The 20,207-nt window shown below is 47.1% G+C and overlaps 1 protein-coding gene across 2 annotated transcripts in view; it reads left to right on the top strand.

Annotated features, from left to right (window-relative positions):
• Positions 1-20,198, top strand: part of LOC311118477 (4-aminobutyrate aminotransferase, mitochondrial-like) — a 53,554-nt gene extending 33,356 nt beyond the window's left edge. For both annotated transcript variants that reach the window (XM_084193270.1, XM_084193269.1), the window contains 8 exons: positions 299-361; positions 3,049-3,112; positions 7,477-7,625; positions 11,970-12,107; positions 12,984-13,151; positions 16,125-16,271; positions 18,327-18,438; positions 18,596-20,198. In XM_084193270.1, coding sequence (XP_084049396.1) covers positions 299-361; positions 3,049-3,112; positions 7,477-7,625; positions 11,970-12,107; positions 12,984-13,151; positions 16,125-16,271; positions 18,327-18,438; positions 18,596-18,717 — 963 coding nt within the window. In that variant the 3' untranslated portion in view covers positions 18,718-20,198. The remainder of the gene's footprint in view (positions 1-298; positions 362-3,048; positions 3,113-7,476; positions 7,626-11,969; positions 12,108-12,983; positions 13,152-16,124; positions 16,272-18,326; positions 18,439-18,595) is intronic.
• The last annotated feature ends 9 nt before the right edge of the window (positions 20,199-20,207 follow it).

Raw genomic sequence — 20,207 nt, 5'->3', positions numbered from 1 at the left:
CATCTCTGTGGAACGCTTTCGCCACCTTGTAGAGTCCATGCCCCGATGAATTGAGGCTGTTCTGAGGGCAAAAGGGGGTGCAACTCAATATTAGGAAGGTGTTCCTAATGTTTTGTACACTCAGTGTATATATTTATACGCACAATATCTAGTCAATATAAGCAGAATATATACAATATAGATTAAACACTACCATGTTCAGCTGAGACAATATATATTATATAGTCAATATATTTACAAAATGTACTGTATACGTATGGACACAATGGAAACATAGTATATTATCTGTCTGTCTCAGAATAAGGAAAGAGGCCACAACATCCCCTCTGATGAAGACGTGAGCTCCTGTATGATCAACCAGGTGGGTGAAATCTAATTCAACATCATCAAGTTCTATTAGTCTTATGTACAGGATACACAGTGGGTATACATCGTCCAATGAAATGCTTACTGCAGGTTCCTTCTGGACAATGGAACAACAATAAGAAATATTAAAATGTAAGAATAGGAACATAAAGTAAATGGATCAGCAGAACAGAATATACATGTTAGCATCAGTAGAATACAGGAAGGAACAATATATAGTCCGATATTTACACGTGTATTGGGGATGGGGGCAGTGTATAAACAGCAGTATAATAAGAGTAGCAGCAGTACTGTGACATCTTGGGTCAATGACAACGCACAAAATGGCGGCACAGTTGCACACTTGCTAGCCAGGTTTTAGGTGAAGGTGGGGGAAACTGTGACATCTTGGGTCAATGACAACGCACAAAATGGCGGCACAGTTGCACACTTGCTAGCCAGGTTTTAGGTGAAGGTGGGGGAAACTGTGACATCTTGGGTCAATGACAACACACAAAATGGCGGCACAGTTGCACACTTGCTAGCCAGGTTTTAGGTGAAGGTGGGGGAAACTGTGACATCTTGGGTCAATGACAACGCACAAAATGAAGGCACAGTTGCACACTTGCTAGCCAGGTTTTAGGTGAAGGTGGGGGAAACTGTGACATCTTGGTTCAATGACAACGCACAAAATGGCGGCACAGTTGCACACTTGCTAGCCAGGGTTTAGTATACAGTGGCTTGCGAAAGTATTCACCCCCCTTGGCATTTTTCCTATTTTGTTGCCTTACAACCTGGAATTAAAATTGATTTGGGGGGGATGGATCATTTGATTTACACAACATGCCTACCACTTTGAAGATGCAAAATATTTTTTGGGGTGAAACAAACAAGAAATAAGAAAAAAAAGAAAAAACTTGAGCGTGCATAACTAATTCAACCCCCCCCCCCCCCAAGTCAATACTTTGTAGAGCCACCTTTTGCAGCAATTACAGCTACAAGTCTCTTGGGATATGTCTCTATAAGCTTGGTACATCTAGCCACTGGGATTTTTGGCCATTCTTCAAGGCAAAACTGCTCCAGCTCCTTCAAGTTGGATGGGTTCCGCTGGTGTACAGCAATCTTTACGTCAGATTCTCAATTGGATTGAGGTCTGGGCTTGACTAGGCCATTCCAAGACATTTAAATGTTTCCCCTTAAACCACTCAAGTGTTGCTTTAGCAGTATGCTTAGGGGCATTGTCCTGCTGGAAGGTGAACCTCCGTCCCAGTCTCAAATCTCTGGAAGACTGAAACAGGTTTCCCTCAAGAATTTCCCTTTAGCGCCATCCATCATTCCTTCAATTCTGACCAGTTTCCCAGTCCCTGCCGATGAAAAACATCCCCACAGCATGATGACACTGTGTTCTCGGGGTGATGAGAGGTGTTGGGTTTGCACCAGACATAGCGTTTTCCTTGATGGCCAAAAAGCTCAACTTTAGTCTTATCTGACCAGAGTACCTTCTTCCATATGTTTGGGGAATCTCCCACATGCCTTTTGGAGAACCCCAAACGTGTTTGCTTATTTTTTTCTTGAAGCAATGGCTTCTTTCTGGCCACTCTTCCATAAAGCCCAGCTCTGTGGAGTGTACGGCTTAAAGTAGTCCAATGGACAGATACTCCAATCTCCGCTGTGGAGCTTTGCAGCTCCTTCAAGGTTATCTTTGATCTCTTTGTTGCCTCTCTAATTAAAGCCCTCCTTGCCTGTCCGTGAGTTTTGGTGGGCGACCCTCTCTTGGCAGGTTTGTTGTGGTGCCATATTCTTTCCATTTTTTTATAATAGATTTAATGGTGCTCAGTGGGATGTTCAAAGTTTCTGATATTTATTTTATAACCCAACCCTGATCTGTACTTCTCCACAACTTTGTCCCTGACCTGTTTGGAGAGCTCCTTGGTCTTCATGGTGCCACTTGCTTGGTGGTGCCCGTTGCTTAGTGGTGTTGCAGACTCTGGGGCCTTTCAGTACAGGTGTCTATATACTGAGATCATGTGACAGATGATGTGACCATTAGATTGCACATAGGTGGACTTTATTTAACTAATTATGTGACTTCTGAAGGTAATTGGTTGCACCAGATCTTATTTAGGGGCTTCATAGCAAAGGGAGTGAATACATATGCACACACCACTTTTCCGTTATTTATTTTCTAGAATTTTTTGAAACAAGTTATTTTTTTCATTTCACCAATTTGGACTATTTTGTCCATTACATGAAATCCAAATAAAAATCCATTTAAATTACAGGTTGTAATGCAACAAAATAGGAAAAACACCAAGGGGGATGAATACTTTTGCAAGGCACTGTATGTGTGTATGTCTGTGTGGTTGTGTGTGTGTGTGAGGGAGGGAGTGCATGTGTGCTAAGGTGCGGAGAGTCAGAGCAGGCCATGACCTGTGTTCTGGTGTTCATCAACATCATCATCACGTTCCTCTCACCTATTCTTTATTAGCCACGTACACACACTAAAAACACTCTCTCATGCTCTAATTCTAATTATTGCTCTCTCTCCCTCCTTCTCTCTCCTCCTCCTCTCTCCCTTTGTTCTCCCTCTCTCCGTCTCTCTCTCCCTCCTCCTCTCTCCTCGTTCTCTCTCCCCTCTCCTTCATTCCCTCTCTCTCTCCACTCTCCCTTCTCTCTCCACTCTCCCTCCTCTCTCTCTCTCAGAGCCCTGGCTGTCCGGACCTCAGCATCCTGTCGTTTATGGGTGGATTTCATGGCAGAACAATGGGTCAGTCAGGTTAAATATTATTACACATCTTATTGTTGAATGAAAGTAAAATAACATAACTACTACGAGACAAAGAACTACGAATCATGGAGGTCAACATCCGTGGTCTAAGATCAAACATCGGAGAACTAACCTAAGGAGAAAGAACCTACCGTCGTCATCGTGGTGGAAGCATCCCCGGGACCACCCATACGTAAAAATGTATGCAAACATGACTGTAAGTCGCTTTGGATAAAAGCGTCTGCTAAATGGCTTATTATTATTATTATTATTATTCATGGACTCAACTGTAAAGGACGGAGCTGACTGCATCGCAATACCAGGATGCACCATGTGCTGCCGACGAGACAGAACTGCGTCGTCAGGTGGCGGCATTGCAGTGTATTGCTTGCAAGGAATCGCCATCCACCATGAGACCCAAAAAGACCCAAAAGACATGGAACTGACATGGCTTCCAGTCACCTTACACTCCCAGAAGCTCCTCATAGGAGCTGTTTTTTAGACCTAGACACTGAAACCCAAAATGACAGAGTTTGGTGCACATTCTGTCATGGTGGCGGGCGACTTCAATGTCCACCATGAAGACTGTCTGGATAGCTGAACAACTGTCATGCTGATCGCCGGGCCCGACAGCTGCTTAGGCCTACAACAGATTGTGGTTACTCCAACCAGAGGAGACCAAGCCCTGGGACAAAGTATGTTTTGACGAAAAGATCACTGACATCACCCATGATGCCATGGAGCAATTAATCCCCAGCAGAACTGTCACCAGAAAGCCCGGGGACAAAGTATGTTTTGACGAAAAGTGCAGGAGAGCAGCAAGGACGGAAAAAGCGTCGCCATTTTTTCCAACGGCTAAAAAAAACTGCTGCCAACAAGCAGAAGTTTGCCCAGGCCAGACATGTTCAACCAGGCTGAGAAGCAAGCTAGAAGGAACCATGATATCAAACTCACAGAGGAACTCACTGATAACACCCTAATCAGCAAGAGATGGTGGAGGCTTTGTCAACTCCCTTTCTGGGAGAGCTGCTAACTCTGATATCCCTGTCATCATACACCACGACATAGCACACATCACTGTAACGTAACAAAATGTGGGAAGGTCAAGGGTCTGAATACTTTCTGAATGCACTGTATCTGTTCCTCTAATGTCCTATCTGTTCCTCTACTGTCCTATCTGTTCCTCTACCGTCCTATCTGTTCCTCTACCGTCCTATCTGTTCCTCTACCGTCCTATCTGTTCCTCTACCGTCCTACCTGTTCCTCTACCGTCCTACCTGTTCCTCTACCGTTCTATCTGTTCCTCTACCGTCCTATCTGTTCCTCTACCGTCCTACCTGTTCCTCTACCGTCCTACCTGTTCCTCTACCGTCCTACCTGTTCCTCTACCGTTCTATCTGTTCCTCTACCGTCCTATCTGTTCCTCTACCGTCCTACCTGTTCCTCTACCGTCCTACCTGTTCCTCTACCGTCCTATCTGTTCCTCTACCGTCCTATCTGTTCCTCTACCGTCCTACCTGTTCCTCTACCGTCCTACCTGTTCCTCTACCGTCCTATCTGTTCCTCTACCGTCCTATCTGTTCCTCTACCGTCCTACCTGTTCCTCTACCTTCCTACCTGTTCCTCTACCGTCCTATCTGTTACTCTACCGTCCTATCTGTTCCTCTACTGTCCTATCTGTTCAATAAAAACACAATATATTACGAAAGGAGTGAGACTGCCCTATCCTTATCCACCATCCTGAGGACTGCCCTATCCTTATCCACCATCCTGAGGACTGCCCTATCCTTATCCACCATCCTGAGGACTGCCCTATCCTGATCCACCATCCTGAGGACTGCCCTATCCTTATCCACCATCCTGAGGACTGCCCTATCCTTATCCACCATCCTGAGGACTGCCCTATCCTGATCCACCATCCTGAGGACTGCCCTATCCTTATCCACCATCCTGAGGACTGCCCTATCCTGATCCACCATCCTGAGGACTGCCCTATCCTTATCCACCATCCTGAGGACTGCCCTATCCTTATCCACCATCCTGAGGACTGCCCTATCCTGATCCACCATCCTGAGGACTGCCCTATCCTGATCCACCATCCTGAGGACTGCCCTATCCTTATCCACCATCCTGAGGACTGCCCTATCCTTATCCACCATCCTGAGGACTGCCCTATCCTGATCCACCATCCTGAGGACTGCCCTATCCTTATCCACCATCCTGAGGACTGCCCTATCCTGATCCACCATCCTGAGGACTGCCCTATCCTTATCCACCATCCTGAGGACTGCCCTATCCTTATCCACCATCCTGAGGACTGCCCTATCCTTATCCACCATCCTGAGGACTGCCCTATCCTTATCCACCATCCTGAGGACTGCCCTATCCTTATCCACCATCCTGAGGACTGCCCTATCCTTATCCACCATCCTGAGGACTGCCCTATCCTTATCCACCATCCTGAGGACTGCCCTATCCTTATCCACCATCCTGAGGACTGCCCTATCCTTATCCACCATCCTGAGGACTGCCCTATCCTTATCCACCATCCTGAGGACTGCCCTATCCTTATCCACCATCCTGAGGACTGCCCTATCCTTATCCACCATCCTGAGGACTGCCCTATCCTTATCCACCATCCTGAGGACTGCCCTATCCTGATTCACCATCCTGAGGACTGTCCTATCCTGATCCACCATCCTGAGGACTGTCCTATCCTGATTCACCATCCTGAGGACTGTCCTATCCTGATCCACCATCCTGAGGACTGCCCTATCCTGATCCACCCTCCTGAGGACTGCCCTATCCTGATCCACCATCCTGAGGACTGCCCTATCCTGATCCACCCTCCTGAGGACTGCCCTATCCTGATCCACCATCCTGAGGACTGCCCTATCCTGATCCACCATCCTGAGGACTGCCCTATCCTGATCCACCCTCCTGAGGACTGCCCTATCCTGATCCACCCTCCTGAGGACTGCCCTATCCTGATCCACCCTCCTGAGGACTGCCCTATCCTGATCCACCCTCCTGAGGACTGCCCTATCCTGATCCACCCTCCTGAGGACTGCCCTATCCTGATCCACCCTCCTGAGGACTGCCCTATCCTGATCCACCCTCCTGAGGACTGCCCTCTCCTGATCCACCCTCCTGAGGACTGCCCTATCCTGATCCACCCTCCTGAGGACTGCCCTATCCTGATCCACCCTCCTGAGGACTGCCCTATCCTGATCCACCATCCTGAGGACTGCCCTATCCTGATCCACCATCCTGAGGACTGCCCTATCCTGATCCACCATCCTGAGGACTGCCCTATCCTGATCCACCATCCTGAGGACTGTCCTATCCTGATCCACCATCCTGAGGACTGCCCTATCCTTATCCACCCTCCTGAGGACTGCCCTATCCTGATCCACCATCCTGAGGACTGTCCTATCCTGATCCACCATCCTGAGGACTGCCCTATCCTGATCCACCATCCTGAGGACTGTCCTATCCTTATCCACCATCCTGAGGACTGCCCTATCCTTATCCACCCTCCTGAGGACTGCCCTATCCTGATCCACCATCCTGAGGACTGTCCTATCCTGATCCACCATCCTGAGGACTGCCCTATCCTGATCCACCATCCTGAGGACTGTCCTATCCTTATCCACCATCCTGAGGACTGCCCTATCCTGATCCACCATCCTGAGGACTGTCCTATCCTGATCCACCCTCCTGAGGACTGCCCTATCCTGATCCACCATCCTGAGGACTGCCCTATCCTGATCCACCATCCTGAGGACTGCCCTATCCTTATCCACCATCCTGAGGACTGCCCTATCCTTATCCACCATCCTGAGGACTGCCCTATCCTGATCCACCATCCTGAGGACTGCCCTATCCTTATCCACCATCCTGAGGACTGTCCTATCCTTATCCACCATCCTGAGGACTGCCCTATCCTTATCCACCATCCTGAGGACTGCCCTATCCTGATCCACCATCCTGAGGACTGCCCTATCCTTATCCACCATCCTGAGGACTGCCCTATCCTGATCCACCATCCTGAGGACTGCCCTATCCTGATCCACCCTCCTGAGGACTGCCCTATCCTGATCCACCATCCTGAGCGCTGCCCTATCCTTATCCACCATCCTGAGGACTGCCCTATCCTGATCCACCCTCCTGAGGACTGCCCTATCCTGATCCACCATCCTGAGCGCTGCCCTATCCTGATCCACCATCCTGAGCGCTGCCCTCTCAATAATTTTTACTGTAGAGTACCAGAATGTAAGCTCACGCGATCAGGTTGCTTGAACGAAGGTAGGACTGCCCCACTCCTTAAAAATAACAACTTACAATGTCTGATCTGTTTTCAGGTTGCTTGGCAACGACGCACTCCAAAGCCATCCACAAGCTGGATGTGCCGTCATTTGATTGGCCGATCGCTCCCTTCCCTAAACTGAAGTACCCTCTGGAGGAGTTCACACGGGAGAACGCACAGGAGGAGGCCCGCTGCCTGGAGGAGGTGTGTGTGTGTGTGTGTGTGAGGATTTAATATTTTCCTGAGAATCTACCCATTTCCCCAATATTCCCGTTCAAACTGCTATTTAAAAGCATATAATACCAGCAAAACAAATTAGACATGATTATGACACTGCAAATGGAGACATAGACAGATGGAATGTAATGGTTTCTTGTTGTATTTGTTGCAATTTAATCAATCTCAAAGTTCTAAGTCACCACACTATTTCGCCTAGTTTTAATGTAGGCCTATGAAGCACTGTTGGCCGACTGGTAAAATATGATGAGGTTATTACAGTCTAGTGAAAGTTACATTAGTTTTAGCCTACCTTTGACTGCAAGATGCAGCTGGGTCCTTTAACTGAAAGATGCAGCTGGGTTTTTTTGACTGAAAGATGCAGCTGGGTCCTTGAACTGAAAGATGCAGCTGGGTCCTTTGACTGAAAGATGCAGCTGGGTTCTTTGACTGAAAGATGCAGCTGGGTCCTTTGACTGAAAGATGCAGCTGGGTCCTTTGACTGTAAGATGCAGCTGGGTCCTTTAACTGAAAGATGCAGCTGGGTCCTTTGACTGAAAGATGCAGCTGGGTGATTTAACTGAAAGATGCAGCTGGGTCCTTTGACTGAAAGATGCAGCTGGGTTCTTTAACTGAAAGATGCTGCTGGGTACTTTGACTGAAAGATGCAGCTGGGTCCTTTGACTGAAAGATGCAGCTGGGTCCTTTGACTGAAAGATGCAGCTGGGTCCTTTAACTGAAAGATGCAGCTGGGTTTTTTTGACTGTAAGATGCAGCTGGGTCCTTTAACTGAAAGATGCAGCTGGGTTTTTTTGACTGAAAGATGCAGCTGGGTCCTTGAACTGAAAGATGCAGCTGGGTCCTTTGACTGAAAGATGCAGCTGGGTCCTTTAACTGAAAGATGCAGCTGGATTTTTTTGACTGAAAGATGCAGCTGGGTCCTTGAACTGAAAGATGCAGCTGGGTCCTTGGACTGAAAGATGCAGCTGGGTCCTTTGACTGAAATATGCAGCTGGGTCCTTTGACTGAAAGATGCAGCTGGGTCCTTTAACTGAAAGATGCAGCTGGGTCCTTTAACTGAAAGATGCAGCTGGGTATTTTGACTGAAATATGCAGCTGGGTCCTTTGACTGAAATATGCAGCTGGGTCCTTTGACTGAAAGATGCAGCTGGGTCCTTTGACTGAAAGATGCAGCTGGGTCCTTTAACTGAAAGATGCAGCTGGGTATTTTGACTGAAATATGCAGCTGGGTCCTTTGACTGAAAGATGCAGCTGGGTCCTTGGACTGAAAGATGCAGCTGGGTCCTTTGACTGAAATATGCAGCTGGGTCCTTTGACTGAAAGATGCAGCTGGGTCCTTTGACTGAAAGATGCAGCTGGGTCCTTTAACTGAAAGATGCAGCTGGGTATTTTGACTGAAATATGCAGCTGGGTCCTTTGACTGAAAGATGCAGCTGGGTCCTTTGACTGTAAGATGCAGCTGGGTCCTTTAACTGAAAGATGCAGCTGGGTCCTTTGACTGAAAGATGCAGCTGGGTCCTTTGACTGAAAGATGCAGCTGGGTCCTTTGACTGAAAGATGCAGCTGGGTATTTGACTGAAAGATGCAGCTGGGTCCTTTGACTGAAAGATGCAGCTGGGTCCTTTGACTGAAAGATGCAGCTGGGTCCTTTGACTGAAAGATGCAGCTGGGTCCTTTGACTGAAAGATGCAGCTGGGTACTTTGACTGAAAGATGCAGCTGGGTACTTTTCTCTCCCCTTGAACCTGTCTATCAGGGGAATCTGGGAAGGTTGTGGCTGTTTTTACTTCGCTTATTGTGGTGATTTTGTCAGAGGGAACATATCTGATTCTCCGCTAATCAAACAGATGAGCTGTAGCGAAGATTCAGTACCATGGATAGCACTGTGGTTGATCAATTGCCCGCGTAGCTAAACCCAATGTAAATCATGCACCATTCTAAGGTTGGCTATATTTAACATTTACATTTTAGTCATTTAGCAGACGCTCGTATCCAGAGCGACTTACAATTAGTGAGTGCATACATTTTTCATACTGCATAAAAGCAAACGTTTACTTATTGCATTCGTTATCAGTTGTTAGCATTCGTTAGCCTAGAAATCAATGGTAGGCCTATTTCTAGCAATAAAGTCAATGATAATCTCTCAAGGTTTTGTTTTAAAATATGTATTTAGTCATTTAGCATACAATAATGAAATGTGAGCCTTCTGGTTAGACAAACAAACATTTTCATTAAACTTTCTTGTTCAGATTTGAGTTCATTAAAAGACACCCTGTTCTCGCATTATTTTTCAACATGAAAAACGGACTCGGTCAGAAACAGAGTAACTGTAATTCTAGCTGACTGATTCTCAAGACCCAGCCAAACAAATGTAGACAAGCATTCTACACAAACTTAGGCTATAGGCTACGTAAAACAACACTACCCTGTAGCAAACAAATGAACAAAGTAAATCATTTGCATATAGGCTATAGGCTGTACCTGTGGCCTCTCAAAAAGCACAGTGCGTCAATGCTTCCTGGTTTCTGATCTTGGTCACAAATTGGCCACAGACTGACAAGGCTCTCTCGGCCTCCACGGAGGTGGCCTGGATCGTGGCAAGTGCCTCAAACCAGTAACAGCTAATGGGGATCCTAATCAAATAAAAAAATAAAATACCAAAACGAGGCCAAATACAAAACTGACCTGCCTCAAACCGGTGCTGCAGGCATTTGGACTTGTTTGTTGCTTCAAACAGGCTGAATTCCTTAGACGGGATTTTCAGCAGGTCAGTTTTGTATTTGGCCTCGTTTTGGTATTTATTTTGTATTTTATTAGGATCCCCATTAGCTGTTGCAAAAGCAGCAGCTACTCTTCCTGGGGTCCACACAAAACACGAAACATGACATAATACAGAACATTAATAGACAAGGACAGCTCAAGGACAGAACTACATCAATTTAAAAATGGCACACGTAGCCTAGATATCAATACATACACACAAACTATCTAGGTCAAATAGGGGAGAGGCGTTGTGCCATTGCTTTATCTGTTTTTTGAAACCAGGTTTGCTGTTCATTTGAGCAATAGGTGATGGAACGGAGTTCCATGCAATAATGGCTCTATATAATACTGTACGCTAGCTTGAATTTGTTCTGGATTTGGGGACTGTGAAAAGACCCCTGGTGGCATGTCTGGTGGGGTAAGTGTCAGAGCTGTGTGTAAGTTGACTATGCAAACAATTTGGGATTTTCAACACATTAATGTTTCTAATAAAAAGAAGTGATGCAGTCAGTCTCTCCTCAAGTCTTAGCCAAGAAAGACTGGCATGCATAGTATTTATATCAGCCCTCTGATTACAATGAAGAGCAAGACGTGCCGCTCTGTTCTGGGCCAGCTGCAGCTTAACTAGGTCTTTCTTTGCAGCACTTGACCATATCACTGGACAATAATCAAGACAAAACTAGAGCCTGCAGGACTTGCTTTGTGGAGTGTGGAGTCAAAAAAGCAGAGCATCTCTTTATTACGGACAGACCTCTCCCCATCTTTACAACCACTGAATCTATATGTTTTGACCATGACAGTTTATAATCTAAGGGAACACCAAGTAATTTAGTCTCCTCAACTTGTTCAACAGCCACACCATTCATTACCAGACTCAGCTGAGGTCTAGAACTTAAGGAATGATTGGTACCAAATACAATGCTCTTAGTTTTAGAGATGTTCAGGACCAGTTTATTACTGGCGACCCCATTCCTAAACAGACTGCAACTCTTTGTTAAGGGTTTCAGTGACTTCATTAGCAGTGGTTGCTGATGCATATATGGTTGACACACACACACCCTGAGCGTTGATTATTGACCATGCAAATAGCAGAGCAGAGAGAACCATATCGAAGAAAGATTTAGACATTGCAGATAATTTAACAGTTCCATTTCACGTCACGCTGTTCATATAAATAATTTATTATAATTGACCGGTTTCTTGGAATTATTCATCCCAGGAAAAGGGACTGGGTTTGGGCGGTAAATCTCGGTAACCTGTTTCCCGCCATTAAACCATAGTGTGTGTGTATGTTAACCCTGTTTGTGTGTATGTTAACCCTGTATCTGTGTGTTAACCCTGTATCTGTGTGTTAACCCTGTATCTGTGTGTTAACCCTGTATATGTGTTTTAACCCTGTATATGTGTGTTAACCCTGTATCTGTGTGTTAACCCTGTATATGTGTGTTAACCCTGTATCTGTGTGTTAACCCTGTATCTGTGTGTTAACCCTGTATCTGTGTGTTAACCCCGTATCTGTGTGTTAACCCTGTATCTGTGTATGTCCCAGGTAGAGGACCTGATAGTCCAGTGGCGTCAGAAGGGCCGGCCGGTGGCTGGGATAGTGATTGAACCCATCCAGGCTGAAGGAGGAGACAACCACGCAACACCTGACTTCTTCAAGAAGCTACGGAACATCGCACGCAAGGTAGGCTGGAGAGGGAGGGAGGCAGGGAGGGAGGGAGGGTTATACACAAGGTAGGCTGGAGAGGGAGGGAGGCAGGGAGGGAGGAGAGTCATACACAAGGTAGGCTGGAGAGGGAGGGAGGGAGGGAGGGTTATACACAAGGTAGGCTGGAGAGGGAGGGAGGCAGGGAGGGAGGAGAGTCATACACAAGGTAGGCTGGAGAGGGAGGGAGGGAGGGTTATACACAAGGTAGGCTGGAGAGGGAGGGAGGGGGGAGAGTCATACACAAGGTAGGCTGGAGAGGGAGGGAGGGAGGGTTATACACAAGGTAGGCTGGAGAGGGAGGGAGGGGGGAGAGTCATACACAAGGTAGGCTGGAGAGGGAGGGAGGCAGGGAGGGAGGAGAGTCATACACAAGGTAGACTGGAGAAGGAGGGAGGGGGGAGAGTCATACACAAGGTAGGCTGGAGAGGGAGGGAGGGAGGAGAGTCATACACAAGGTAGGCTGGAGAGGGAGGGAGGGGGGAGAGTCATACACAAGGTAGGCTGGAGAGGGAGGGAGGGGGGAGAGTCATACACAAGGTAGGCTGGAGAGGGAGAGAGGGAGGGTTATACACAAGGTAGGCTGGAGAGGGAGGGAGGGAGGGGGCAGAGTCATACACAAGGTAGGCTGGAGAGGGAGGGAGGGAGGGTTATACACAAGGTAGGCTGGAGAGGGAGGGAGGGAGGGAGGGGGCAGAGTCATACACAAGGTGACACTGAAATAAAATCAGTCAATCAATCCATTCATCAATCATAGAAGGATTAAAACAGATCAAATAATTATACTGAACTCTCCCTCCCTCCTCCCCCCCCTCCCCTCCCTCCTCCCCTCCCGCCTCCTCCTCCCTCTCTCAGCATGGCAGTGCGTTCCATGTGGATGAGGTGCAGACAGGTGGCGGTGCTACAGGGAAGTTCTGGGCTCATGAACACTGGGGGATGGACGACCCTGCTGACATCGTCTCCTTCAGCAAGAAGATGCTCACTGGAGGTTTTTACCATAAAGACGAGCTGCAGGCAGACAAGGTAACACACACACACAGGACACACACAGGACACACACACACAGGACACACACACACAGGACACACGCAGGACACACACAGGACACACACAGGACACACGCAGGACACACACACACAGGACACACACAGGACACACACACACACAGGACACACGCAGGACACACACACACAGGACACACACAGGACACACACACACAGGACACACACAGGACACACACACACAGGACACACACACACACAGGACACACGCAGGACACACACACACACAGGACACACGCAGGACACACACACACACAGGACACACACAGGACACACACACACAGGACACACACACACACAGGACACACGCAGGACACACACACACACAGGACACACACAGGACACACACACACAGGACACACACAGGACACACACAGGACACACACACACAGGACACACACACACAGGACACACGCAGGACACACACACACAGGACACACACAGGACACACACACACAGGACACACACAGGACACACGCAGGACACACACAGGACACACACACAGGACACACACAGGACACACACACACGCAGGACACACACACACAGGACACACGCAGGACACACACACACAGGACACACACAGGACACACGCAGGACACACGCAGGACACACACAGGACACACACACACGCAGGACACACACACACAGGACACACGCAGGACACACACACACAGGACACACACAGGACACACACACACGCAGGACACACACAGGACACACACACACGCAGGACACACGCAGGACACACACACACAGGACACACACACACAGGACACACACAGGACACACACACACAGGACACACGCAGGACACACACACACAGGACACACACAGGACACACACACACGCAGGACACACGCAGGACACACACACACAGGACACACACACACACGCAGGACACACACAGGACACACATACGCAGGACATACACACACAGGACACACACACACAGGACACACACAGGACACACACAGGACACACACAGGACACACATACACACACACACAGGACACACACAGGACACACACACACACACAGGACACACACACACAGGACACACATACACACACACACAGGACACACACACAGGACACACATACACACACACACAGGACACACACACAGGACACACACATGCAGACATACACACACACACAGGACACACACACAGGACACACACATGCAGACATACACACACACACAGGACACACACACAGGACACACACATGCAGACATACACACACACACAGGACACACACACAGGACACACACATGCAGACATACACACATACTTCTTTCCCTCACTGTACATTGTATTTGATCCCCTGCTGATTTTGTACGTTTGCCCACTGACAAAGACATGATCAGTCTATAATTTTAATGGTAGGTTTATTTGAACAGTGAGAGACAGAATAACAACAACAAAATCCAGAAAAACGCATGTCAAAAATGTTATAAATTGATTTGCATTTTAATGAGGGAAATAAGTATTTGACCCCTCTGCAAAACATGACTTAGTACTTGGTGGCAAAACCCTTGTTGGCAATCACAGATGTCAGACATTTCTTGTAGTTGGCCACCAGGTTTGCACACATCTCAGGAGGGATTTTGTCCCACTCCTCTTTGCAGATCTTTTCCAAGTCATTAGGGTTTCGAGGCTGACATTTGGCAACATAAACATTCAGCTCCCTGCACAGATTTTCTATGTGTGGCTAGGCCACTCCAGGACCTTAATGTGCTTCTTCTTGAGCCACTCCTTTGTTGCCTTGGCCGTGTGTTTTGGGTCATTGTCAAACTGGAATACCCATCCACGACCCATTTTCAATGCCCTGGCTGAGGGAAGGAGGTTCTCACCCAAGATTTGACGGTACATGGCCCCGTCCATCGTCCATTTGATGCGGTGAAGTTGTCCTGTCCCCTTAGCAGAAAACCCCCCAAAGCATAATGTTTACACCTCCATGTTTGACGGTGGGGATGGTGTTCTTGGGGTCATAGGCAGCATTCCTCCTCCTCCAAACACGGCGAGTTGAGTTGATGCCAAAGAGCTCGATTTTGGTCTCATCTGACCACAACACTTTCACCCAGTTCTCCTCTGAATCATTCAGATGTTCATTGGCAAACTTCAAACGGGCCTGTATATGTGCTTTCTTGAGCAGGGGGACCTTGCGGGTGCTGCAGGATTTCAGTCCTTCACGGCGTAGTGTGTTACCAATTGTTTTCTTGGTGACTATGGTCCCAGCTGCCTTGAGATCATTGACAAGATCCTCCCGTGTAGTTCTGGGCTGATTCCTCACCGTTCTCATGATCATTGCAACTCCGCGAGGTGAGATCTTGCATGGAGCCCCAGGCCGAGGGAGATTGACAGTTATTTTGTTTCTTCCATTTGCGAAAAATTGCACAAACTGTTTTCACCTTCTCACCAAACTGCTTGGCGATGGTCTTGTAGCCCATTCCAGCCTTGTGTAGGTCTACAATCTTGTCCCTGACATCCTTGGAGAGCTCTTTGATCTTGGCCATGGTGGAGAGTTTGGAATCTGATTGATTGATTGCTTCTGTGGACAGGTGTCTTTTATACAGGTAACAAACTGAGATTAGGAGCACTCCCTTTAAGAGTGTGCTCCTAATCTCAGCTCGTTACATGTATAAAAGACACCTGGGAGCCAGAAATCTTTCTGATTGAGAGGGGGTCAAATACTTATTTCCCTCATTAAAATGCAAATCAATTTATAACATTTTTGACATGCGTTTTTCTGGATTATTTTATTGTTATTTTGTCTCTCACTGTTCAAATAAACCTACCATTAAAGTTATAGACTGATCATGTCTTTGTCAGTGGGCAAACGTACAAAATCAGCAGGGGATCAAATACTTTTTTCCCTCACTGTATAACCTTATTTTGGCTGTGTGTGTGTGTGTGTGTGTTTCTTTCCCAGGCCTACCGTATCTTTAACACGTGGATGGGCGACCCGTCTAAGAACCTGTTCCTGGCTGAGGTTCTGAACGTGATCCGCAGAGAGAACCTTCTGGAGGAGGTGACCCGCTCTGGGAAAACTCTCCTACAGGGACTCTACCAACTACAGGTACTAGATACAGAGACTCTACCAACTACAGGTACCAGAGACTCTACCAACTACAGGTACTAGATACAGAGACTCTACCAACTACAGGTACCAGAGACTCTACCAACTACAGGTACCAGAGACTCTACCAACTACAGGTACTAGATACAGAGACTCTACCAACTACAGGTACCAGAGACTCTACCAACTACAGGTACTAGATACAGAGACTCTACCAACTACAGGTACCAGAGACTCTACCAACTACAGGTACTAGATACAGAGACTCTACCAACTACAGGTACCAGAGACAGAGACTCTACCAACTACAGGTACCAGAGACTCTACCAACTACAGGTACCAGAGACAGAGACTCTACCAACTACAGGTACCAGAGACAGAGACTCTACCAACTACAGGTACCAGAGACAGAGACTCTACCAACTACAGGTACCAGAGACTACCAACTACAGGTACCAGAGACTCTACCAACTACAGGTACTAGAAACAGAGACTCTACCAACTACAGGTACCAGAGACTCTACCAACTACAGGTACCAGAGACAGAGACTCTACCAACTACAGGTACCAGAGACTCTACCAACTACAGGTACCAGAGACAGAGACTCTACCAACTACAGGTACTAGATACAGAGACTCTACCAACTACAGGTACCAGAGACTCTACCAACTACAGGTACCAGAGACTCTACCAACTACAGGTACTAGATACAGAGACTCTTCCAGCTACAGGTACCAGAGACAGAGACTCTACCAACTACAGGTACCAGAGACAGAGACTCTACCAACTACAGGTACCAGAGACTCTACCAACTACAGGTACTAGAAACAGAGACTCTACCAACTACAGGTACCAGAGACTCTACCAACTACAGGTACTAGATACAGAGACTCTACCAACTACAGGTACCAGAGACTCTACCAACTACAGGTACCAGAGACAGAGACTCTACCAACTACAGGTACTAGATACAGAGACTCTACCAACTACAGGTACTAGATACAGAGACTCTACCAACTACAGGTACCAGAGACTCTACCAACTACAGGTACCAGAGACAGAGACTCTACCAACTACAGGTACCAGAGACAGAGACTCTACCAACTACAGGTACTAGATACAGAGACTCTACCAACTACAGGTACCAGAGACTCTACCAACTACAGGTACCAGAGACTCTACCAACTACAGGTACTAGATACAGAGACTCTACCAACTACAGGTACCAGATACTCTACCAACTACAGGTACCAGAGACTCTACCAACTACAGGTACCAGAGACTCTACCAACTACAGGTACCAGAGACTCTACCAACTACAGGTACCAGAGACTCTACCAACTACAGGTACTAGATACAGAGACTCTACCAACTACAGGTACCAGAGACTCTACCAACTACAGGGACTAGATACAGAGACTCTACCAACTACAGGTACCAGATACTCTACCAACTACAGGTACCAGAGACTCTACCAACTACAGGTACCAGAGACTCTACCAACTACAGGTACCAGATACTCTACCAACTACAGGTACCAGAGACTCTACCAACTACAGGTACCAGAGACTCTACCAACTACAGGTACCAGAGACTCTACCAACTACAGGTACTAGATACAGAGACTCTACCAACTACAGGTACCAGAGACTCTACCAACTACAGGGACTAGATACAGAGACTCTACCAACTACAGGTACCAGAGACAGAGACTCTACCAACTACAGGTACCAGAGACAGAGACTCTACCAACTACAGGTACCAGAGACTCTACCAACTACAGGTACCAGAGACAGAGACTCTACCAACTACAGGTACCAGAGACAGAGACTCTACCAACTACAGGTACCAGAGACTCTACCAACTACAGGTACCAGAGACAGAGACTCTACCAACTACAGGTACCAGAGACTACCAACTACAGGGACTAGATACAGAGACTCTACCAACTACAGGTACCAGAGACTCTACCAACTACAGGTACCAGAGACTCTACCAGCTACAGGTACCAGAGACTGTGTGTGTGTGTGCTAACATCTGTACCTCTCCCCCAGGACCAGTACCCTAACCTGTTGAGCAGTGCTCGGGGACAGGGGACATTCTGTGCCATCGACATCCGTGATGACGCCACACGCAACAGCATCATCCTCAAAGCCCGGGACAAGGGTAAGACACACTACACACACACACACACACACACACACTACACACACACACTACACACACACACACTACACACACACACACACACACACACACACACACACACTCCACGCTGGTGATCTTCTGTGTAACCTCTATCGTCTCTGTCTGTCTGTCTCAGGTGTCCTGCTGGGTGGCTGTGGAGATCGGTCGATCCGGTTCCGTCCTGCTCTGGTGTTTAAGGAGTACCATGTTCACATGTTCCTGAACGTGTTCAACGACGTCCTGGCAGAACACACCTAGAACCGTCCACACCAACACGGGCCAGACCAACTGGGGATGGGGTGGAGGGGAGGGGGAAGCACAACAGTCTTAACCTATAACAAGGGGTTCACACACTAATGCATACACTTAAAGGGATACTACAGGATTCTGGCAGCGAAGCCCTTTATCTCCTTCCCCAAAGTCAGATGAAACAGTTTGAAGGAAGTTGCTAACCAGCGCTAGCGCAATTGCTAACTAGCGTTAGCGCAATGACTGGAAGCATTGGCTCGTGAAACTACCTCTGACTTTCTTCATACTGGACACAGAGACATAAAAACGGTATCCGCGAGTCTATCTGACTCTGGGGAAGTTGATAAAGGGCCTCATTGCCAACATCCCAAAGTATCCCTTTAACACTCACACACCACACTTGAATTTGTCCCATTGCTCATGTGGCAGTCCTAGCATTCCCCATATCACAGTGATGTCTTATTGATAGCCCTGCAAAAGGCACAAGCACAAAACATCTTACTTTGGTAATATCACACAAACCCTCCAACTCCCCAACAGATAAAGGCACAACAATATGTTTTTAGAGCAAACCCACCTGACAGGAGCGGATAGCAGCAAGCTAACCTAAACAAGGTTCTACTGCCGCATGACGACCTTTAACCCCTGACCTTTAAATATGTCCTAGTTTGGGTTCTGTGGGTTCTCTGGGTGTTCTAGGTGTTTTAACAGAACAATAATGTTTCAGCTTGACTTGGATTATCTCAACCCCGAACATTGGCAATTTGTGAAGGAGAATATTATAGAAGATTATGTAGTGTGTGTCTGCATGTTGTTGTACCTAAACTTCCTTTGGATTCAAGGAATTGAGACCTGGGTTCCAGACTCACTATACATTAGGGCTAACAATCTATTTTAAACCCATACTTATTAACACATAACCATACTTATCTACAAATATAAATATGTAAACATTGACATGTCTACATTAAAGGCAGTTTTTTTGCAGTCAGGACTCCTAATAAAAAGATGTATTATATTTGTTGACTTGTTTGGCCTTGAACCCACAGTCGTATTAGAGTTCTGCATCTTGCCATATTCCTCCGGTTTCCTCATGAAACGACTGAACTCATTATTGATGTACAGCACAAGGTATCTACGTTGTTCTGAATGCCTGTTTTTTTTTTTTTTTTTATAGCAGCAGTAACAGGAAGGAGTAGCTTAGGCTCCACCATTAGCACTGTAGAGGCTCTATAATATGGCCATGATGAAGGGGATGAGGATTACAGTGAGGATGATACCTGTCTTGTTAACCAGCCCAGTCAGTATTGTATAGAGAACTGTGTATCGTTGATTTCCTGTTAACCATTAACAATAGTAGAAGCATTGCTATGTTGGTTTACATTGTTCTGTGAGGTTAAAGGTTTATTGCAGATGATCTCTAATTATTGTTGTCTATGAAGCATCCTCTTTATGTATCCTAAAATAAACCAGGATCACATTTTAATTAATTCCTCTGG

This window comes from Coregonus lavaretus, assembly GCF_964263955.1.
Source record: "Coregonus lavaretus genome assembly, contig: HAP1_SCAFFOLD_559, whole genome shotgun sequence".
Taxonomy (NCBI): Eukaryota; Metazoa; Chordata; class Actinopteri; order Salmoniformes; family Salmonidae; genus Coregonus; species Coregonus lavaretus.
The sequence above is the reverse complement of the archived record's forward strand: the minus strand, read 5'-3'. Positions and strand labels throughout refer to the sequence as shown.